The sequence below is a fragment of the Pimephales promelas genome, chromosome 10, assembly GCF_988280905.1.
Source record: "Pimephales promelas chromosome 10, fPimPro1.hap1.1, whole genome shotgun sequence".
Classification (NCBI taxonomy): domain Eukaryota; kingdom Metazoa; phylum Chordata; class Actinopteri; order Cypriniformes; family Leuciscidae; genus Pimephales; species Pimephales promelas.
In genome coordinates this window covers 26,930,163-26,954,999 of record NC_142778.1, presented here as the reverse complement: position 1 = coordinate 26,954,999, position 24,837 = coordinate 26,930,163, and the positions used below count along the sequence as shown (strand labels likewise).

The following is a 24,837-nucleotide window of genomic DNA, read 5'->3' as shown; positions in this document are numbered from 1 at the left end:
ACTGGCAGGTATCAAACTCTAATCAGGTACTATTAAACTTTAAGGTAAAGTTAAAAAAATCTGCTGAAATACACCTTTTAAATGGTCACATCTTGATAATTCAACTCTAAATGTGATTATATGTATTTATTTATAATTTATTTATGAATGTATCACTGCAAATTGTTGCCTATGTCTATTAATTTTGTGCAGTGACCAAACAAGTATTCATTCAAAAATGACTTTTTAATGAAATGTAGAGGGAGAAAAAAATAGTTAATATGAAATTGCATAATTTATTCATAATTCTATTTCTTGTTGGAAAGTCCATCTGTGTTTTTGGAACAGCTGGTTTAGCTGGTCATGTGCAGTTATCACGTTACATGCTGAACCATCCTAACCAGTTTGAATAGTTTTTTTTCTTTCTTTTGCTGGTCAGCCCAGTGATGTAAAACTACCATCTTAATTATATCAAAATCAAAACATAGGATAGTTAGTTTTGTAATCTTTCTGACTGCCATCATAACATTTCCAATGTGTACACAATGAATATTATTATAAGACCTGGGACATTTGGACACCATCCAGGGAGCTTTGAGGAAATCCTTATTACTGGATTGTGCCTTACGCGAGAAACGTGACGTTAACGGGTGAAAGTTGAACAGATGAACGAAACAGGAGGTGTGTAACTCATCTGTTCTGTTGTTGTGAGGAGGACTGTCAGTGTTTCTAAGTGAACGGCAAAAGCAACATTCAGAGATGAGTTTAAGTGCTATTCTATCAGAGATCGACGGTGGAGATGACAAGGGGGTTGAAAAGCTTTTGCAGAAGTATAACACAGAGGTAAAGTGGCTGCTGTTAGCTTAACACACTATCTCATATTGTTTTAATGTGCGTTAGCAATGTAAATGACTATTAGCTAGTTAACGTTAGCCGCTCGCTAATCTCAATATACCCAGTGTGTGTGAACCAACAAAAAGGTTTTTGGTCTCTGCGAAGAAAAAATGCCTTGTTTCTGACCTTTGGACGTGTACTTCATTTGTATTTAGCGATGATTAAAGCCACGAGGCGTTCGTAAACTAGCATCCTCTAGCTGTTAGCCATGATAGAACCTATTTGCTACATCCAACTTGATTGTTTTTAAACAAAAAATGCCATATTTGACCTATGGATGAGCAAGGGGGAAATAGTAATTGCTGACGAATAGAGTAGAAATTAACTGTTGTTTTGGTTAAGTTAACGTTACGTCTCGAAGTTATGGAAGGCTAAAGTAGCTAGCTTGACAGATGTCAGACAGGTAACGTTAACTTGACAGCATACTGATGGAAATATTATTGCACTTCTAGTTTATCAACGAAATATGCCTGTATGAATTATCAGAGTATGCTGGTGTGAACAGCAATTTTAGCCATATATTCGGTGTTTACAGTGGTTTTAATTTTGTCGAAATGTTATGTATGCTAATTTTGTTTGTGTTGAGGAAATCTCCAGGGTAACGTTACAGGATTTTCCTTTAACGTTACGTTACGTTACCTATTCCTCGAGACATGCTTAAATAAACCACATTCAGTTAACAGTTTTTAGAAAGAGACTGATACTGTTACTGTGATTCTAATTATAATTAAATTCATCAAATCAGATGTATTGCTGGTCCATCTTAAAATGGTAGCTTTATTTTAAACCATGCCATGATAACTTAGTTGGTTTCTAGCTGTTTAAGCTAGTCATTATTTGGTTGACCATCATCTTAGACCAGCGACACATTATGTATTATAATTATAATTAAAATGGTAAAGTTTGGTGTTTGTGCGTGTTACTGAAGTGGAGATTTTTGAATCTGTTGCTTGACGAACCCCCCCCCCTTAAACTGCCTTTAAACGTACTTTAAATGAAATCTACAGAGGCTAATAGTTTATAGGCTGGTTTCACAAACAGGGTTTAGAAAAAACATTACTGGTAAACTTTGCATCTTGAGAAAAAAAAAACAACAACAATGGCAGTGACATATTTAATATAATATATAAGTTATAATATCCCCAAATCTCTAAATAAACCAGTGTATTTAAAAAAACAATGGTTTTGTCTGTAGTGTCTTGCCTTTATGTGGTCAAGCTTGTTTATGGAATTTCATAGATGATCAACTAGCTTAGACTGGGGATGCACAAAATATCGGCCACCATATTGGTATGGGCCGATGTATGCAATTTTTAAAATATTATTGTTATCGGCCTGATAAGAACATTTGCTGCTATTTTAAGGCCAATAAATAATGTATTTCCTTCAGATGCGCACTGTTTGCAATGATGGTTTTGAATTGCTTGAAATATGATCGGAATAACTTTCCAAAAAAGGAAATGTGCAACATGTGCAAGTCTGTTATATCGGCTAGCCTACATAAAATTATAATGAAAATATTATAGTTGTGCTTGGGACATGGTTTTTAATGGTGAGAATTTTTTGTAGTCAGGCTTTTAAAAATTATATAAAAATTTGGATTTAGATTTATCCACCAATATATCGGTAATCGGTTTTCAAATATAAAGAATTATCGGTATTGACCAAAATTTTCATAGTGGTGTCCCTACCTTAGATCCGCTACAATTTTACAGCAGGATTAGTGAACTGTTTTACTCATGTCTGGCTACTCTATGACTTTACAAGGATGCAAACATTGTCTCATGTCATGTTTTCATTTCATTTCAGAACTGCCACACGTTCGCCTTTGACCGCAAAGAGGAGGATGCACGAATTGTGAGTAACAGATTTGTGGTCTATTATCTCAGTGTGATGTGTTCTGGGTTGTTTTGGTATGTAGTACCTTGTTTTATTTATAACGATCAATGACATTTTTTAACCTTGTGTTTTGTGGTCCCTTCTGCAGGAGTTGTGTCAGGGTCTTCTCACTGTTCTCCGCCGGTCAGATCTTCCACTTTGCCAAAGCACCTGCCTCGAGACCCTGCGCATCCTGTCCAGAGACAAGCGTGTACTTGGTCCCGTAGGCACCAGAGAGGGCATCCTCACTCTAGCAGGGCTGGCCCGGATCTGTGTGGCGGGACATGACGGAGAGCCATTGAATGTAGCGCAGTCAGCAGAGGAGGAGAGGGTTGTGGTGGAGGCCCTAAAGTGCATGTGCAACGTGGTGTTTAACAGCGTGCCGGCACAACAGGTGGGAGCTGACTTGCAGTTGGCTGAGGGCCTTTGTGCCTGCTTGCATTCGGTCAACTCATCCCATCATGAGGTTGGCCTGTTCTCCCTTCGGCTGCTTTTTCTGCTTTCCGCCCTGCGGACAGATGTGCGTGGCACGCTTCGGAGGGAGATGGGTGCAGTCAGGCTGCTCACTAACGTGTTGGAACGCACCCTCAACGTGCGTTGGGTGGGGCCATATGAGGCTGCGCCCCCTGATCCAGAAGCCCCGCCTATTTCACCAGAAAATATCGATCATGCCATGGAAGCCCTTAAAGCACTGTTCAACATCACTATGTCTGATTCGAGCGATGAGGTGAGATTAACAGTATTTGGATAACATTTTATGATGCTTTTTACACAGCCACTATACATTTTGATATCTACACAGAGCCTAAAGTTAAAACAGTGTCAATTGCCTCTGTAATTTTCAATAAATTGGATCCGTGCAGGTCTTAAAGTGACAGCATCCTAATAATCCTGCTGCTGTCTGTGTCGTTAATGTTAATCAAACAACAAAAGTGCTCCAATAATGCTCTATTGGCCTCTTTTCATTTTGCTTTGGCAAGATTGTCTCTGGATCATTAAAACACTGTTGTTTGACATTCACAATGTTTAGAGTTAGTTTAAAGTGATAAAGCTGTTGTAATTTTCAGCAGTGTGTCAGCGTATTTGTAATGTGTTTGAAATGTCTCTAAAATGCAAATTTTCAAAGAAAGCAAATGATGGTTATGGCTTCATTTTCTGGTGCTGTATCATCACTATTACTAGTATGCATAGTTAAAACTACAATATGTAATTTTTTCGCTGCCAGAGGTCATATTTTCAAAACAACAACAAAGTCAACCTTGATGACTCTATGAAGGAGAATAGAATTATGGGAGGTGTCGTTTTCACCATCCAGAAATGCATAGTATTCAATTCACGAATCATATAAATTATAGATCAGCTAATAAATTAGTTTTTGTATTACCTGTACATTTTATCACACTTTGTCATCGTAATGAATTAGCTGCCAGGAACTTGAAATGTAATGCTATATTAGCCTGTTACTAAAATGAGACTATTTGTCAAATTATTTGGTAGGTTAATGCTGTGCAGTTTTACACATTTAAAAAAATCCTAAAATTGCATTTGAACAAACCCACAGTATTTCCATGCCACGGCTAAATATTTTTCTGCAACACATAGGCTACTTAATTTCACTGCCTTTGACTTGGTCACCAGACTTGATAAAAAGCGTTTCTGAAGTAAAAACAAAGTGCAACATAACTGTTAGTGTACAATACATAATAATATATATTTGCTTACCTATTTATTAACATGTGAGAGCAGAGCCTCTCGACAGATCAAGTCCAAGTTTGTTGCGAAGCTCTCCCCATCCTGAAAACACCTCAGAGATATTGATCCTTGTTTTGTTTCTTTGTATCACTCTGTGAAAGTGTTTTTTTAAATATGTTATTACAAAATTGTACCTTTAAGTATCATTTTTGTCATCTAGCAACAATGTTGTGCTACTATTGAGACTATAGTATAGTTTATAGTCTCTATATATATATTTGATTTTTATTAAAAACCATTAAATTAAACTAAATGAAAATGAGAAATGTTGCCTTAGCAGCTATTTTATTTTAAATTAAAATTAATTTAAATTAAATTATAAAACTATAATAACCCTTCCTAATAATTTCTCTAAAACCATGATGCCTGATTATACCAAAGACTATACAAGAGGCTCACTTGTATTGTCCTGAGATGCATTGACTTTATCCAACATGCACCGGGTGGATGATACTCTAAAAAGCAAATTCAGTGTGCAGGATTTTTCATTTTATGTATTATTCAGAGCATGCATTGGATTTGTTGGAGAACTTGTCAACCATTGATAACTGTATATTCTGTAGTATGAAGTGTAGTTGTAGTATTATTGTACTACAATACTACAACTGTAGTAGTTGTAGTAGTTGTATATGTAGTTCTGAAGTATGAAGTCCACGTTGCTGCGCTCTGCATTCTCTTTTTATTGTATGAATATGACATTGTCTCTCTCGTAGTCTAATTGAATAATAAATTAAACTGTTTGGTAATTTAGAATCTCAGCCAAAGTAGTAGGTCATCAGGGTATTTTTGACTAACTTTTTTATAGTGCTGCGTATTCAGACATAATTGACCTATATAGTATGGAAGTAAGCCTATTCGCATATGGAGCCACTTATTCACATTAAATGAGGGGCCAAAACCATATCTAGAAACCAATAATAAAGACTTGTTAGTGTGCTATTTTGATCACCCACAAGTTACATCACCCTACCATTGTGGTTGTACATTTTATACGGACGAGAACCAATCACATTTTCTTTGAGAAAATGTTAAATTTTTTAAATGCTAAAAGCTCCCACTCCCGCCCTTCCACCAAGTAGATGAAACAACATTGGTACATTCCAGAGTTCTCAGCCCTTTGAATAGTTAATGAAGTAAGGCAAAGTGTGTCTCAATTGCCTGACCTTTTGTTGGTTTCGGTATGGTCAGGATCACCCTGACATAAGATATACTTTCTTTTCTCAAGCCAGTGGTTCTCTCAGTCCCTAGATCTCTACATTGCCTCTTAGCTCTCTGGTTGTTTAGCTTGTAAAGGAAGCCCAAACATGGCATCTGTCTGCTATTGTTGTGAAACAGTTTTTTGGTTTAACGCTCACACAATTTCTCCTTTATTTTAATAGGACAGTGACCACCAGCTTCGGCTCATTGCAGGCATCATGAGACATCTCCTAATGCTGAAGACACACTCTGAAGATAAAACAGAGGAGGCTCACAGGTACTTCCATTCTGAAAGATTGACTGCCAAATCCTGTTTGTTTTCTCTGTATACTAGGCCTGTGTATTTTGTAATTGCTTCAAAACGAGTTTTCCAGCGAGCCAAAAAGCAAAAGAAATGCAAGTGCGGTGAACGTGAATGATGAGATGTCTTCTCCAAGTGATTAATGACACACCCCTTTGCCCCATCGAGACAGCTCAACGCATTCTGAAACTCCCACCCGTTTATTTGGGCTCGACTCATTGTGCCCACGGTGGTGCCGTCACCAGCCCTTTCACACTCCTGGAATGCTCCCCTCTCTAATGCATTCTACAGCACTCTGAAATGACTAACTCTACGCTCCCCCTTTAACAAAGTGCGTTGAATGTGCTGAACCAGTCCTGGTCAGTAGATGTGTCTTTGTTATTCAAATTGTGCCCATGGACTGAAGGTCCCCCACCCACCCCTCAGTGTTTTGAGAATGCCTGCTCATGTTTGTCTGCCGCCATCACATTCCTAGAACGTGACATGAGTATGTTGAATGTTCTTTTGCGTCAGTGAAGATCATAAAATGAACTAATGAAAGTGGCATACAAATATTTACTATTTCTATTTGCATAAGGTACTTCAATGTGAGAGGGAGGTTTTTTTGGCATCTCCATGTGGTCCTGTTCAGTATCGCAACTTGACTTGTCTGAAATGTTGCACTGTACACATACTACGTATTCTGAAATTCACCGTTTGTGCCTGGCCCTTTAAATGCAAATGAGCTGCTACAGAGGGTGGGGTTTAAAGAGCTTGTGTGTGTGTGTGTGTGTGTGTGTTAGCAGCTGTGAGTTATCAACTCAGACACACTAAAATGACAGAAACCATTCTGCCTTTAATGCTAAAACTGGGTCAGACAAAGATGGAGAGACTCAAGAAGAAGTGACGATATTGTACGGTATGCAATGATAACAATACGCTGAGTTTACGCAGCCGCCATTTTGAAATCGAAAGCGGGGCTCCGGTGGGCAAAACCCCGGAAGTACAGATAGACAACAATGCCTTGGACTACCAACCTGAAGCTGCTGCCGCGATTTACACTATTGGATGTTAATATCCAATATAGGATATGTATATAGTTCGTTCCTGCTTCTTTTTTTTACGTTCTGAATTATATATATAAAAAATAGTTTATTTATAATTTAATTTCACTGTATATAGTCTAAAGTATGAAAGAAATGTATGTACATTTTTAGAATAACTAATTTCTACATTAAAACAACAATACGCCATCAAATTCGCGACTCTCCAATGATTAAAAACGACACTTCCGGTTTTCTTCCCACCGGAGTGATTTCAAAATGGCGGCAGCGTGAAATCAGCATATATAAATACTAAATTGATGCTGCCTTATTGTGACAATAAAGCCCTCCCTACACCTACCCCTAACCCATAAACACATAATTATTAAACACACGTTAGAAAATTTATTTCCACTTTTCAAATATTTTCTTAATTTGTATTAAAAATTAATGAACTGATGTGTGATGGAAAAAGGAGAAGAGCAAGTTCGGCAAAAGGCGGATTCGAACTGCGGTTGATTTTTTTTACTTTTTGCCACGTGCTTTTTACCCCTACACAATTGCTACTGTTGACTAACCAGCATCTTCTGTCTTTTTGTCTGGCCTAACCAGACGTCAGTGGGCGGAGTTAGTGTAAATAGCCTCTGCCATCAAGATGTGCACTTATTGTAAATACAGACACCCCTATATTTGCACTAATATTTGCAATAATATATTTGCACTTATTGTAAATACAGACACCCCTTCATAATAATTATTATTAAATTGTTCTGCATGTTGGTTAGTAACAATTTCTAGGGAAAACTTTCTTCTCAAAGGCAAGAGTTACATGCTGTGTTCTCATCTTATTATGTGCGCTACTTAACCATTATCATTTGCAGAGGTGTAAAGTCCAGGTTCAGAAAGTAAAAGTCCTCAGTATTTTGTTCCAATCACCTGGATTTGCTAATTAGCACAGTTTTTTCAGACAGGAGATAATTAGTTCATGGGTGGAATAAACAAATGGCAGGACTTTTACTTTCTGACCCCTGGACTTTACACCTCGGATCATTTGTCATTTCTTCTAGTCATGCCATCAATCTCCTGAGTAACCTTCCCGTGCAGTGCCTGGATGTTCTGATAGACGTCCCTGTCCAAGGTGGAATAGAAAAGTATGGTGGGAAGAACATGGACACAGTGCAGATGCTGCTAGATTTTATGGAAATGCGGATAGACAAGGTATTACACTTCAGATGAACCCCTGCAAGCTTCCTCAGCTGTTCCTCCTCATTGCGTGTGTTCATGCTTCATGTGTATTTATCCACTCAGGGTTCCAACTATAAAGAAGGCTTGACACCTGTGCTGAGTCTGATGACAGAGAGCTCGAGATACCACAGGGACATCCGCAGATACTTCAAGGCCAAGGTGCAGGGTTGAGTCCATGCTCAGTGTAATTCACTGCTTCTACTAAATATTTAGTTGCTGATTGTATGTGTTCTCTTTGTTTGCTGCCGTGCAGGTGTTGCCACCCTTGAAAGACGTGAAGGAAAGGCCAGAAATCGGCTGCACCGTTCGAAACAAACTGGTGCGTCTCATGACTCATATTGACATGGCAGTGAAACAGGGGGCTGCTGAGTTCCTTTTTGTGCTCTGCAAAGAGAGTGGTGAGTTCTGAAATTGTCTGTTTTTAAATGGATTGTTTGCAGTTGTAATCTAAAATACAATAATTCCTATTGAATGAGCTAATTGTGTTTTTTTATTGTCTCCTGTTGGTCATGTGATACAGTGGATAATCTGTTGAAGTACACTGGTTATGGTAATGCTGCGGGGCTGTTGATGGCACGAGGGTTGCTGGCCGGAGGTAGAGGAGAGACGCAGTACTCCTCTGATGAAGACTCTGACACTGATGAATACAAGTCAGCCAAGCCTTTGTAAGTACATTTTTATGTGTGCTTAACGGCTGGTCTTAATTGTATCATATTTTTCCTTAGCAATCCTGCATTTCTTTCTGCATACTTAGATTATAATAACAATCATTCTTGTTTTTTTTTCAGCATTAACCCCATTACAGGTCACATAGAGCACCCAATGCCAAATCCCATTGATGAGATGACAGAGGAGCAGAAGGAATATGAAGCCCAGAAGCTTGTCAATATGATTGATGAATTATCAAGGTGGGTTTTTTATTTTATTTATTTTTTACAATTATTCATTTATGCGATTAAATAGTAACAAAATTTGAAATAACAGGAAACTACTAATTAACATTATTAGTATTAGTAGTTTTAACATAATTACAATTATTGTTGAGACTAAAGAGTATAATTATAGTATTATAACTGTATATATTATTTCTTATTATTATTTTTTTAGGCCTGTGCAACAAATCACATTCAAAATAAAAGTTTGTGTTTACATAATATATATGTGTGTATTGTGTATAATTATTTAGTAGAAATATTTGAATGTTTATTTATATATTATTTTTATTAAATAGAAATATACATATTTGATATATACACAACACATTTTTACATGCGTGTGTGTTTATATATAAAAAAGAATTATACACAGTACACACATATTAAACACAAACTTTTATTTTGGATTTAATTAATCGTTGCACAGCCCTAAAAAAGTTTTTCCCTATGCTCTCTTTTTTTATTGTTATAAGTGATCCAATTTAAACACCAAAATTAAGATTTATTCAGGCATAAGCCATCAATCTTTAACATTAAGTAGAAATTAAAATGTTTAGATAAGCAGAAATGAAACCAAACTTTTTGCATTTTATTTGCTGCAATGTATATTCTGGCCATTTTTACTGTTGCTCATTAACATCAATCACTCTTTCTGTATTTCATCAACTTGTATGAAGCGGTTCATAATGCCTTCATAGATGACTCCATCCTCTAGAAGCATTGTGCTTGTTTTCCCATCACCCTCCTTGGAGGCTGGATATGTGCAGGGCCGCATTCATGTTGACCTTTTCCTAAACAACCGGTGGCGTAAACTAGCGAGACTCCGGTGAGAGGTGTAGTGCCGTTGCTCACAGTGCGCTCCTTACCAACCGCTTCATTAAGGCAAGAATCCTCCACCATCGTCCTCTGCCTCATTTACAGCTGGCCTTCCACATTCAACAGGAGTCAATGCACACCGACCGGCCACCGCAGCCCCGCTGCATTAATTACCAGCTAATTGGCGCACACAGTGGGGTCGCGGACCCAGGCTCTTTTGTACAATACATTGAGGTTTCATAATACATATATACGTGGTACTCTTTCATACGCCGCCTGTTTTATTCATTCGGGGTGCGAGACATTGTCCTCGGACGTGAAGTGGTTTGAGACACTGGCTCAATTAGGGGTGTGCGCATGTACGTTAGCTGCCGGGTGATGTTAAATAAGTTTGCAAACACACAAGAGGACGAGTCATTGTCTATCTATTGAGTGTTTGAGTCGTAATGAGCAGCGTGTGCCCAAGAGAGGCAGATTCCTGTCTTTGAGAATGAATCCTCGTTCCTTCTCTCTTCCTCCTATTCTTTTTTATCAGGATGAAGGAGGTGTTGTTTGGGAGAGGGAGGGCAGTGGTGCTCCCCGCTACGGCTGCTGGGGAGACGCAACATGTCCATGGAGGAATGTCCCTCCCTGTGTCTGCTGCTTGACTTGTTGTCCAATTAGTACTGACTCTCCACCCCATATATCCACACAAACACACACACACAGACATACGTACGTAAACACAATTACTCAGGCTGCTGATCTACGCAGATTCTGTTGATTGGATGACCGATCAAATTTGGCGTCTTGTTTTCGAGGGACGCAGTGGAAATGTCCGTATTCTTTCTAGTCGACTTATCTTGTTTACAGTCATCATGACCTGCGTTTGACGTCAAGGTGTTGTAGATATAGATATTGTAGATAACTTTTCAAAAAGTGTTTGATATAAGATGTCATTCCATTTAGTAGCATTTAATGCATTTATACACAATTTATCTGTAACACTTTACAATGAGGTTCTGTTTGACATTTACTAACATGAAAAAACATTGACAAATACTTCTAAAGCATTTATAGCTAATGGGAACTTATTGTAAAGTGTTACCAGCTGATCTGTATATGAATGGCATAAATGAATGCAAATGAGCTATTTGATGGCTTTGATTGGATAATGCTCTTATTAATCATTTTTGTCCGTGCTTTGATTGGCTAATACTCTGATGAATCATCTCGGGGTGTGCTGGTGCCACACAGTGCAGATATAATTGGATTAGTGTGGAGGAGCTGCCCGGGCTTTGAAGAGATTAGAATGAGCACTGATCCTGTAATTAAACTGCAGGGCCGAGGTGGTGGTTGTGGGGGTGCGGGACCGCTCTGGGATTGGGGGGGGGTTTAGGGTTGTGATTCCAAGGGCTCTTATGTGGCCAGATGTAAAGGGAAAGAAAGATGTCCTACACATCAACAGGCCTCTTTAGAGGACACAACTGAATGCTGCTACAATGGACAGTACAAAGGGTTTCTTTCAAAGAGCAGGTGGATTGTAGTGACAAATTAGTGGCCCGAAAAACGAAATCGACAAGATGTGTGAGCACAATAAATATGTAGGGTAAATGACGGCCGCTGGATTCTTGAGTTTGTGTTTTTTATTACAATGTAAAAGAATTGTTTGCTGTTATCATTTAAAATGTAGTTTATTTTCAAGCATCATTACACCAGTCTCAACTCATTCTATGATGTTGATTTGGTGCTCAAGAAACATTTTTTATTATTTTAATTGATCAATGTTGTTGAAAACAGTTGTGCTGCTGCTTAATGTTTTAAAACCATGATAGTTTTTTTCAGGATTCTTTGAAGAGCAGCATTTATTTAGCCTGGATGCCAGCCCGAACCCCGCCCACAACATTTTTTGGGCGGGAAGTTCGGTCTGGACTCGATCCATTGTGGAGTAGTTATGTTTGGTTCAGAAATCGTCGGGCCAATCAAATTGTTAAGGGCGGGCCTTATACGATGATGGACAGATGATGTGCAGTTATGTAATCATCGCTTTATCAAAGAGCGCTTGGGTTGAACTGGTTTCCCTCATTGATGTCTGCAGCTAGAGAATTGAGATTTATAGACGCTGCTATCACGTCTGTTGTAAAAGAAATCGACAGCGCATTCATTTTAAAAGACGAACAGAAAACTGCAATCAAGGCATTTAACGATTGAAAAAAATGTGTTTGCCGTCCTTCCTACGGGACTCAGCAAAAGTGTAATTTATCAGCTGGCTCCGATGGTCACTAAGAAGATGGGACGCAATGAAAAAATGAAAACCATGTGTTCGTTGTGGTTCTCTTTGGTCGCACTCGTGGAGGACCAAGTAAAAGAAGCAACACTCATTATTTTACTACTACTTCCTGCAAGTGTGTGCAGTTGAGTTCTGTTGACAACTATGCGTAGCTCAACATGCGTCACTTACTGGGTTGCTCTGATTGGTTGTAGGTCTATCCAATTGAGTCCAGAACTTTTTTTTTCTTGGTTCGGTTAAGACTCGCCTCATAATCAAAGCCCTATGGAGCAGTATCAGACTCACATTCTGACTAGAATATAAATATAATATTAAAATAAAAAAAAATGTAATTGATTAGTGTTAAACTGCAGAATATGTGTGTCTAACAATTATAGATTGCAGTTCTATTTAGTGTACCATTTCGTTTTTGTGCAAAGAAAATCTAGACATAATGAATTAAAAGTTTCCATTGAACTTGGTCATTCTAGCTGGTTGTATCTCCCTGTACGCTTATTTGCATGTGACGTGAACATGCAAAGCTGAAGTTGCACACAACATGCAAAAGTATTGAGCTCTGTCTTGCTCTTTCAACAGGAAAGAACTGATCAGACCAATGGGAGTGAGGAGGGATGGCACACTAGCGCCCCTAGGACAAGCTATCCATGAGTGCAGCCCACCACCCAGCAGTGACTCTGACTCAGACTAAACTGGAGTTCACCGAAACCCTACAGGAACCACTGCTGATGGTAACAGTCAGTTTTATATTACAAACTGTTCCTTGCACAAGGCGATACTTCAATTACTTTTGTTGCACGAGGGGCATGTCTTTTCAAATCGGGACATATATGGTGAAGTCCTTATTGAGCAGAGAGAGAAGAAACAGAAATGTTTAAATAGATATCTGGATGTGATCAGACATCAAATGCGATGTATCAGACGGAACTGTTAAATAGGACTGATTCACGTGTCTTTGTGAACAAGTAAATGCACTTGGTCTAAGGTAATGAAGTACAAAGGCTTAACACTTACAAATCAATGTTTAAAAGCTGTATTTATTATTACGGTCTGTGGCTGTTGCCGATTCACAGATCGAAGAATCCGGTTTTCTGAAACGTTATATTCCAAGACAAGCCATTAGATCATTTATATTATTTGTCTTGCACTCAAATGTTTTTACAAAATGTGCTTTTTTGCGTCTACCACTTAAGCCTTGAGTTTCAAACAATTATCCGTCTTTTCTAATGTTATATATTTTAGCTACACACTTTTCTATATACTATGTATTTTTCCTTTTTTTCTTTCAATGCTGTCGGTGTCATTTTGTTTCTTTTTCTAATGTTCGGTTTTCTACACAAGACAAAGCATGCAATTAAATTCAGATTTTCTAAATACTCATCTATTACCACTATAATAAAAGTCAACTGAGTAAAAGGGCTTTGTAAAACTTTTAAATTAAGCTTGTTTTCCATTTCAGACAATCACTTGCAATAAAATAAAATCTTACAAGCCATTCACTCATTGCAAGCAGAAATGTTTCTAATGGTTTTCGTAATATTGCCCTTGAATATAAAAATCCAAAGAAATGCCAGGTCAGTTAAAACAGTAATCCTAACTCTAATGCAAGATTAGATAAAAGTTTATTAAACTACAACCAAGTGATTGCTTAAAGATATTGAATGTGACTGTTTCGTCACTAAATAAGATCCTTAGTATCCACATTTCAGTGTTGGATTTCTTTATTACACTCAGATCTGTGGTAAATTTAATATTCCTTGGTTGATCAGATGCAATACAAAAAAAAATTAAAAAAATCAGAGGGTGAAGAGACAAATATGAATATTTTTTATTAAATACTATAAGATGAAACGTCTATTAACAAGGTAATATAAAAAATACAGAACAGAAAACAAGCGTTTTAATATTCAAAGCACAAATAGCAATGTCAAGTTAAATGCAAGCTCAAACTATTGACATTCATATATTCAACTGGAGAGGCACTTGGTTAAATTAAAAAAAAAAAATTAAACCATTGCATGAATCAGAAACACTGACAAAAACCGCTGGTTAACAGGCTTTAACCAAACATGACAGTCTGCACATATGAATAAATAAAAAAAAATTGATGGATTGAAACATTTAAATGGGCATTCAAGCATTTTGTCCACATTTTCCAAAACATGCCAAACTCCTTTCAAAATCCTTGCGGGACATGAACAGATATGATCTCAACGCAATTACCAGCGAATTCACTGATCCTGGGCAAAATGGAACTACACTCATAGACAGAACCTCACACACACACACACACACACACACACAAACAGCAGCAGCAGGATATTGGGGTTCTTTGTGGCTGACCAAAGACATTTATTAGAGTTGTGGGGGGGTTGGAGCTCCCGCTTGGAGGCTACAGTGCCTGTGAAAACACACAGTGGGGGCACTGCACACTTGGGAGGTCACGCCTCCCATGCTAATTTAGCACAGTTCGCTCACTGGGGCCAAACCAGGACTCGCAGACTATGCAATAACCTACAACTAACAAACATGAATATATAGACTCACATTTATAAAATTCACAAACACTCAATATTCCCAATCCTTTACAAAAAAACTCCTTTCTGCACCAAAATATACCACCAACTATTCCAAACAGATTAAAATCTCAAATAAAGTTTGTAGAATGCTGAAGGAACCTTGACATAATACATTCTTGGCTTGCCCAGAGATAATTAGCCATACTAAATTATTAAAAACAATCAAAAGTAAGTGCCATGTTTGTAGTTTTTCCCCCATGTAGTAACAGGGCCTGATAAAAATGTACAATTATAGCCATCTCTCTGCGTATACATTACGGACTTTAAACGAGCCAGATTTTCCAAGATATTCTGATATGGGTTTTCAGTCAAAATTAGCAGCAGACACAGATTTCTGCTGGTACAAATACAGTAAAACTACACTGACATAAAACATGAATGCAGGTATTGAACCCTTGCCAGGTCTCCATTCCATAGCCAAGGTTATTTTAAACGTACAGAGCATCTCTGTGGATGATATTAATGCATGCTATCGGTCTCAGAGCAGTCACTGTTCTCACCGCTGCTACTGCTGGGGTCAGTATAGGAACAAACACCATTTTCCTGGCTGTTCATCAGGTCTTGGATCTCAGTATGCCACCCCAGGATCTCTGCAAGTTTTCGGACCGAATCGGAGAGATCCCCTAGCTCCATGTAGTCGCCCCTCTTTAGGGGCCTCCGTTCAAAGGGCCCGACCGCATCGCGGTTCAGCAATAGACGAGGCACTGTGGACTTTACGGTGTTAATCAGGCTGGCGAAGGGCTCAATCTGTCACAAAGCAGATCAAATGTCATAATTTTAGATTTTATAATATTAAGAAAACATATATAAAGAACCAAATCAGCATATTAGAATGATTTCTGAGGAATCATGTGAAAGACGCATGTAATGATGCTGAAAATTCAGGTTTGCCATTAAAAAAGTAACATTTGAAAATATAAATCAGAAAGTTCTCTTTATTTGTAAGAATATTTCTAAATACTACCGTTTTGTTTTTGATATATAAATATATATCTATACATCAGTAACCAAAATGCAGCTTTGAGAAATGGTTATTAAAAAAATAAAAATCTCATAAAAGCTGTATGTAGAAGTTATTAAAATCACAAAAACAGTTTAAAATAAAGTGTAATAGTCTCTCACTGCAAAAGAACTACAGTCGACTACACTTACATACAAAATAGATTTATATCCATTTTATTATTGTTCTTAATAATAATAAAGATTTTAAAGTCACCTTTAAAGAAGTGCCCATGATCATGAGAAGGTCAGCTTTTGGGAAATCTTCGGCATGTTGAAAGTACTTTTCTGGCAGATCCTCTCCAAAGAAAACAACATTAGGTTTGACTGCCCCGGCACAAAAAGTACAGATGGGTACGTTGCCGTTCATTATAGCTTGCTAATAAAAAAAAAAAAATGGAAAATTATGTAGTGTGCTAAAACAGTGTGTAGTTTATGAGTGATATAAATTACAAAAATGATTACCTTGGCTTCCTCTGCAGGATATGGCGTATAGCAAAGGTGACAGGCAGCAGTAGCAAAACTCCCATGAGCCTCCACGAGTTTGTCATCTGGGATACCGCACACTACAGACAGGGTTGAGAATATAACACTGCAATAACACTTTCAATTATGTTTAAATAGAGTTCCAAAATCACATTTACTCACCCCTCAAGTTGTTCCAAACCTGTATGAATTTATTTTTTTTCTTCTGCTGAACAGAAAAGATGATATTTTAAAGAATTTTAGTAACCAAACAGTTAACTTCCATAGCATTTTTTCCCCATGCTATGGCAGTCAAAGTGGCCTCCCAACTGTTTGGTGACCCATATTCTTCACAAAAAAAAAAAAAATAATAATAAAAAAATCTGTTCAGCAGAAGAGAAAAAAAAAAAAGGTTTGGAACAACAAAGGTGAGTAAATGACAATTTGTATTTTTGGGTTAACTATCCCTTTTGAAAATGTGTTAAAAATGCGCTTAATAAACGAGCTACAGTGCAAAATGCAGCTGCTTAAGTTCGTTATAGGTCAAGAAAATATGATCATATAACACCAATTTTATTATCTCTTTATCACACTGGTTACCTATTAATTAAGTTCCGTGTCATTTACAAAGTATTGCTACTGACCTAGAAGGTCCTAAATGGTTTTGCTTTTGCTCCTGTGTATTTAACTAATTTTCTATCGTCACAAAACTCTGGGCTTTTGATGGTACCTAAAATACCTAAGTCCCCTAAAGGAGGGAGAGCGTTTGGCTCCTAAACTCTGGAATAGCCTTCCTTATAATGTTCAGGGCTCAGGCTCACTCTCCTCCAAGTTAAATCAAGATTAAAAGATGCATCTCTTTAGCCTAGCATTCATATAATGCATCTCCCAACCTTATACAGTTAAATCAGATCAAATGCACATGATTATCCTTGATTAATGTTATGAACAGCAACTACGTATTTTCTATTTGCTTCTGTTTCTGTTTTACATTTCTGAAATACATAACTTAGTTACCTCTAAATTGTAATTGTGAAAAGCGCTATACAAATAAACGTGAATTGTTTAATCTCACGCTTTTCAAGTCCATCGATGTTTTGAGTGTACATGCGGAGCAACAGGCCCTTCTGATGCAGCATACGGATGAAATAGTGAACGTAGTTTGGACGGTGGTGTCCAGGGTACAGCTCTTTAGCCAATGAGAAGAAAGGATGAGGATTGTCAGAGAAGTAGTCAATGTTAAAGATGGCCTCTGGATAAGGGATGTCATACTTCGCAAGGTTTGCATAAAGACCCGTCCCTGGCGTCCTGATAAAGAGACAGTTGTTAACTGAGTGGCATGATGATTTAGAGGTAGTTTAAAGGTTTTCAGTAAGTATCCACCTGAAGTCTGGTATACCGCTGGCTGTGCTGATCCCTGCTCCAGCAACCACCACAATGTTTCGCACCCGTCCGAGCTTCATCAGCCTGCCGATAGTTCCCAAAGCCTCGCGGGGCACAGAGTTGCCAGAGGCTGAGGAGAGAATAGATTTGGTGCTGGGACTCTGGTAGGACTTCCCTTCCCTAAAAAGAAGGAAAAATGTTTAGAAAAATAAACAAAGAAATCGAGTTGGGGTGTCTTACATTGGTATATTGCGATATCAATGAAATGAGATGAAAATGTGATATGTATTAACCCTCATGTGGTGTTCAAAACCCTATAACACCTGTGGTGTTCCCGGTCAAAAAAAAGACAACTTATAAAATCACTCATACCATATTTTCACCCAATCTTGGATTCAATCTTTTTGTCAACATGTAAAACAAACCATTAGGACTGGTTTTATATTTCAATTTGCATCTGAATAATCATAGGCCTCATTTATTTGAGAGTTGGCATTTCATTTTTTGAGTAATTTTTTTTCAATAATTTTGGAAATTAAATAAAATCAAAAAAAAATGGCTACTGTTGATCACACTAGTCAACTTAAAATTTTCACCAGGAATTTTGTATGTTTTGTAAAAAATATGGCACAGTCACACTTGCGGTGTTCCAGGTCAAAAATGTCCGGCCTACAAAAAATTGCTTATAAATCACTCATTATACCATATTTTCACCCGATCTTGGATTCAATCTTTTTGTCAACATGTTCACTTTCAATTAGGACTGGTTTTATATTTATGTTTGCATCTGATTAATCATGGGCCTCATTTATCTGAGAGTAGGCATGGTCAAAAACGTTCACAATGGCCGACCATTGAAAGTGAATGGGAGAGACTGAAAATAACAGAACAATTTAGTTTTCAGGAGCATGTTCATTATTTTCATGTACACGTGAGCATGTGTGCTTGCAAACATCGAGCCCTTGGACCTGTGCATGTATCGATACATTCATACACACACAACGTTTTTTGAGTATTACACACATTCTTTTCCACAGAGAGAAATTTGATCCTACCCTAACCTGCATCTAATACACATTTATCCATCTGACAAAGGCAACAGTTCTAATTTGTATTCCAAGTTTTTTTTTTTTTTTTAAGTCAGCATGAAACAGTAGTGATGGCAATTTTTTAATGAACATGCTCAAACAAGAGAGAACCAACAAATCAGATGAATACCTAAACCAAGTTTAGGGTTTTATTTTTCCTTAATATTTTAAAAATATATTCACATTTTGATCATTTAACCAATTTTAGGGTCATAGAAAATATTTCATTTGGACATTTATTTCTTTACCACTAACGTATGTTTTACAAATGCTTTAATGTTGCTTGGAAAAAAAAGCTTTTGTAATGTCTGATTGTTTGCTGGAAAGCATAACAAAGATGTGGCATCTCACCGTGCTAACAAGGCCTGCTGTTCACTCACACTCATTAGGCTGAGATCATCAACAAGGCCTGAATCTGTAGGTTTATTGCGCTGAGAGTCCTGAGTGGTGATGATAGAACTGCGGGTCACCCTGGTGACGCCAGGCGTATTGATCCTTCTGTCCCGACTTGACTTCGCCTTGCTCATGCTGACACCTGGAAAGACACGTTTCAGTTTATTGGTGCCGCCAATTACACACTTACACCACCAATTTGGTGGTGTAAGTTTTCGGTTCTAAAAGTAAAGCTAGATTTTAGAAGAAAATATCAGTCCTTGCAAGGCTGCAATAATGTTAAAGATTTAAGCAAGCTTAGATGTTATGCATTGCTGTACTTGCTGATGTGCAAATGTAGCTATAGACCAGGGCTCAAGAAAACTGCATATATTTTCATATACATCAAGTATTGAGTTGACCCCATAAAAGAACGATTTTTGAAGGATCAAGTAACTGTAACACTGAAGACTGGAGTAACTGCTGCAGAAAACTCAACATTGCCATCACAGCAACAAATTACAATATAAAAATGTATTACAATTTTTTTTATCAAATAAATGCAGCTTTCATGAGCATTAGAGACTTTCATAAACAAAATCTTACCAACCCTGGTATGCATGCGAGTATGTTTTTACAGTACCTTGTAAATGCTGTAACTATATCTTTAAATACATTTTGTTCTAATAACAGAGGGATAAAATTGAGATATAAATACATTTTATTTTCTATTCTAAAAAACATGTTTTCGGAAGACTTTTTTTTTTTAAAGGGATACTCCACTTTTTTTGGAAATGGGCTCATTTTACAACTCCCCCAGAGTTAAACAGTCAAGTTTTACCATTTTCGAATCCCTTCAGATGATTTTCTGATATTTAGAAGAATATCAGTCACCAGACAGTTTCAGTTTTGTCAGAATGGATTCGAAAACGGTAAAACTCAATTGTTTAACTCTGAGGGAGTTGTAAAATGAGCCTATTTCCCAAAAAAGTGGAGTATCCCTTTAAGAGATGATATGAATTGCGAGTTGCTTTTCTTTTCCCTTTCTTAATCCACCCATCACGATATTTAAAGTGTAATTAAAATCATAGCAGAGCTCTGCCGTGTCCTGCCTTTGGCTGGCGAAAAGCTTCGAATGTATTAAAACTGTCAAGCTCTAACAAAGCTAATGGTTGTAATATATTTAATGTCCCCCTCCACTTTCGTTCAACAGCCCACAGCTGTGGCAGCTTTACAGCTCAGGGAAGGGGAACGGGTACAAGAGGTGTGTGTGTGTGTGGGGTGAAAGTGTCCAGGATTGACTGTGTGTCAACAAACCCAGCTGGAGGAGAAAGGAGGAGGCCGTTTAGACCCCCCAAAAAAGGAGAGTGAATGGAGACATATGATGCAGAGGTAGAATCCAATAAAGAGAGTTTGTGGGAAGCGAGAGGTGAGGAAGATGCCTGGAGCCTTGAGAGGACATTTCTCAAGCCTTTGACATCTTCAGGATGAATGATGGATAGTGACTGGGACAGACAGAGGAGGAGTGAGAGAATAAAAGGTAAGAAGGGATACAAAGAAATACATGCAATAAAACAAGGCCTGCGTCACAGCATACAAATGCGATAAGACGGGCCTTTCAATGACGCACCTTATCGCAGCCGAAAGGGGCACCGTTATCACAATGACAATGGGTCAGTGTTCGGAGTGATAAACAACTACCAGGGGCCACAGGATGCAGATGAGTGTGAACAAAATACGGCAACCTGCAAAACAAGAAAGACCCACTATAACCGGCCACGACTCAATTCAACTCACTCACTGGTGTCTAAACGGACAAAGCTATAGCTGCAGATGAAATTGAATTAGTCAATTGTTGGCTATTTAATCTTTTTAAGCCTATCAAGGCATGTCCTTATGAGATTCCACTCTCCCACTTCCAATGGTGTAATGGCTACTCCTGCAGAACTATTAAAAACTACAGGGAATGGGAGGTCAGTGCCTTTGACTCCCCACTAACCACAGAGACACTGCTGTGCACATCCAATATTTCACAGCTGAGGTTATTAAGACTCTACAGAAGAAATCTACAGTACAATGCGTTTCTCTGTTCTATCAAAGTCAAGGACTTAAAAAAAAAAAAAAAACTTGTCCTGAAGTGGGAAGCCTTAAAAAAAGTCTTAATATTCATGACTTTAAGACATTTTTACTAATTCATAGTTATAGTTTAATAACAATAATGGAATCCAAAAATACCAAACTAGCAGCTAATAATAAAAACAACTAGGGATGCACCGATATGAAAATTTGGCTGGTACCGATAATTCTTTATATTTGAAAGCCGATAACCGATATATCGGCCGATAAACTTAAATCCAAATTTTTATCTAATTTTGAGAGCCTGATTACAAAAACAAATGTCTCACAATTAAATCCATGTCCCAAGTGCACAATTATAATGATGTTCTCATTATGGTGTTGTATAGCTGATATGACAGATTTTCGCTGCACATGTTGTACCGAACCACATTTTTTACATTTTTTGAAGAGATTTCAATCATATTTCAAGAAATTCAAAAACATAAACAGTGCCTCAGTGTCTCAGCTGAAGGGAATAATACATTATTTATCGTCTTTAATATATCGGCCACATTTTCTTACCAGGCCGATAATGATAACATTAAAAATGAACATATATGGGCCGATACCGATATGCTGGCCGATATATCGTGCATCCCTAAAAACAACCATCATTATTATGCCACAACTTTGATTAAAAACATTATTTTTTGATAAATCGATAACAATAACAAAAATTATTATTGGAGCTATAATTATTAATAGCCATTAGTTTGATAAATGATTAAATCTCTAAATTAATACAATTATAAAAATAAAACTAATCATTTTGTATAATATATTATTAATATATGACTGCCATTAGTTTGATAAATGATTCAATATACTTGAATAAATAATAACTACATAATAATAACATCAATATTAATAATGATGATGATTAATTGTATTATTATTTTGATTGGTGTAGAAAAAACTAGTTTGTTAAATTAAAATACTTTTAATAAAATGGATAATTCTGGTCCTTGATTATGACTGGCTGGGACATTCGAAGCCGTAAAAATACTCCATAAACGCAACAGTTTAACAGTTGCCCAATGCAACACTGTTGCAGAGTCATTGTTCTGTGTTGTGCCTAACAACTCCCAAAAATCACTGTACTACTGAATGAGGGCGATTCTGCCCCCGACGAACATGAAAACTTGATACATTTTGGTTAGTGCACTATGCCCATGCATACATTCCTGTCAAACTAACGCTCACTATGGAGAGGAGGCAAAAAACAAAACACTATTTTGGCCTAATTTGAAAAAATAAGGAAAACAACATGGAAACCTAAATCTGCCATCTAACAGAGACTTCACCAATCATAGGCACAGAGGCTTCTGTCCAAAGAAGAGGGAAAAACCAACATGACCATTGGTGCGACTGAAACCATGGAGAAGAGGTTAGCAACGGGCAGTCGGGGCAGGAATGAGCTGGCTGTCAGACTCCGAGTTAGTAAGACAGCACTGAGTCATTGTGCTGATATTAGCACACATCTCTGGCCTCTCACTGCAGACAAATTGAGCTTAATTAGATTTAGCTGTCGATAAGCAGCTAAAATAAGACTAAGATAAAAATAAATTCGTTTAGTATGGAATGTTATGCTCATTTATTCTAGGAGGATTATTTTCAAAAATATTTTCTAAATCGATTTAATGTCTATATTCTTGCACAAAGCTAGTTTTTATTTAATCTCTGCTGCCCCCTATTGTGGAGACACTGTTACAATCTCAATGAGGGCCAGCAGGTCAGTAAGGGGGTTAGTAATTTTTTACACTTTATTAAGCAAGGGTACATTAAATTGATTAAAAGTGACAGTAGAATCCTTTACATTGTTACAAAAATAATCTATTTTAATCAAACCCTCATGAGACGAGAGTTATTTACGAGTGCATGTTTAAGCGTGCAGTCCTCACAGAGTGATTTTATTGTGATTTTTTTTGTTGTCTTTTTATGTCATTACATTCAATCAAAATCAGAGAATGGTGCAGAAACAATTTTACAAACTACCAATGACAATCAGCACACTGTTCAGAATAATGTTATTAAATGCTGCCACTCAGTGGCCACAGTACAATGAAATGAAGGAACAGGGTGTAATATTAGAACTTTTTAAAGTATCTCAAGTAATTGTCTATTTGGGAATTCAAACATTTAAAAACCAATTAGGGCAGAGGTGCCCAATCCTGCTCCTGGACATCTACTTGGATTCAGAGTAGAAATCGAACCCATATCAAACAAACCTGTCTGTAATTATCAAGTTTCTCCCCAAGAACTTATTTAGATGGTTCACGTATGTTTGATCAGGGTTGGATCTGAAGTGTGCAGAAAAGCAGATCTCCAAGAACATGATTTGGGCACCCCTGAGTTCGGGGATAGAAATTAAGGCAAAGCCACCACCAGTATCAACATAAATCACTAAAATAGTTGCTTATTGGTAATTTCTTCCAAAGAAACACAATACACATTTGCTTCCACATTTCATACAACACATATTTTGTTTTCCATTTAAACTACAGTAGATAAAGTAAACATTTTATCATGAATATATGTTAAGATAAAGTCAGGTCTGGAATCAGGGATAAGGGCAAACAAAATCTGTATATAAAATGGATTTAAAAAGTAGCAAAGAAAGTAAATGAAGGCTTGGTCATAAGCTTTCTAGAACAGCATGCATGTATATGTCCAAGCAAATAAGCCTCCGTCTGGGTTTATAAAAATATAGCAAACAATACTCTCTGCATTAAGAATAGCCTACATATGAGCAGAATGCACAATCCCGTTCTTTATTCTCGCTTGGTTGATCAAATCTACATTCATTCATTACACTGTGTGATAAGCTGCAAGTGAACATTGTTACAATGTAACGTTAGCCATTGAAAAAAGTCATTAAATATATTATCACCATATCAAAATTTGCCGGCCACAGAAATCTAGACGATCAGATATTTATTTATTTTTTTATTTATTTTTTTGCTAAAAAAGGAATATACTTTTTAAAGGTTAAATATCTAGGATATGAAGCATTAAACTAAATTAGTTACTTGCCTTCAAGTATTTGTTTACCCGACTGAGGAAGAAGGGAAGACAGTCAACACGAACTGCAGCGAATCGATATGATAAATCTGGCGACAAAATAACAGATTGCGAATTAATTACATATATAGCCACATAATGTCTAGTGCAAACTGAATGCATGCCATATTTGAGTCGAAACATAAACAAGTCCGTTCCCGCAAAACATTACAAGCTGCTTGACAATACAGGAAATACGTCATTTTATGAATATAATGGCGGGAAACTACCCCTGTGACAGCAAGTGTGACAGCTGCAGCAGATCAAAAACCAATAAGAGATGCTGGGTTTTGTTAAAACACCTGTTTACATGCAATCCGCAGTTGCCAACCGCCATAAGTAGGTTATGGCGTTTCTTCTAAAGAAGAAGAAGAATCCAAAGTAGTCTTTTACAGTTTATGGTAAAGAGCAGGATCTCTATGATGACATATAATAAAATAGTACCTCCTCTAGAGTTGGCCAAATTTTTGATTTAAGAACCGACTCCC

At 37.3% G+C, this 24,837-nt stretch overlaps 2 protein-coding genes across 3 annotated transcripts; one reads left to right on the top strand and one right to left on the bottom strand.

Moving 5' to 3' along the window:
- Positions 1 to 583: 583 nt before the first annotated feature.
- Positions 584 to 14,353, top strand: ric8b (RIC8 guanine nucleotide exchange factor B). The gene is made up of 10 exons (XM_039650416.2): positions 584 to 822; positions 2,683 to 2,730; positions 2,861 to 3,478; positions 5,883 to 5,977; positions 8,091 to 8,241; positions 8,332 to 8,427; positions 8,522 to 8,666; positions 8,789 to 8,933; positions 9,057 to 9,176; positions 12,865 to 14,353. The coding sequence occupies exons 1-10, from the start codon at positions 739 to 741 to the stop codon at positions 12,974 to 12,976; spliced, it is 1,614 nt and encodes a 537-aa protein (XP_039506350.1). The 5' UTR covers positions 584 to 738; the 3' UTR covers positions 12,977 to 14,353.
- On the bottom strand, positions 14,288 to 24,561 carry LOC120462016 (NAD-dependent protein deacetylase sirtuin-3). 2 transcript variants are annotated; one of them, XM_089116383.1, is made up of 9 exons: positions 24,323 to 24,561; positions 20,802 to 20,916; positions 20,489 to 20,676; positions 19,151 to 19,334; positions 17,712 to 17,891; positions 17,404 to 17,636; positions 16,329 to 16,429; positions 16,081 to 16,242; positions 14,288 to 15,611 (listed from the first exon to the last, which is right to left on the bottom strand). In XM_089116383.1, the coding sequence occupies exons 4-9, from the start codon at positions 19,324 to 19,326 to the stop codon at positions 15,324 to 15,326; spliced, it is 1,140 nt and encodes a 379-aa protein (XP_088972509.1). In that variant the 5' UTR covers positions 19,327 to 19,334; positions 20,489 to 20,676; positions 20,802 to 20,916; positions 24,323 to 24,561; the 3' UTR covers positions 14,288 to 15,323. The 2 variants fall into 2 exon arrangements, with proteins under 2 accessions (XP_088972509.1, XP_039506351.2); XM_039650417.2 differs by lacking the exon at positions 20,489 to 20,676.
- Between the last annotated feature and the right edge of the window lie 276 nt (positions 24,562 to 24,837).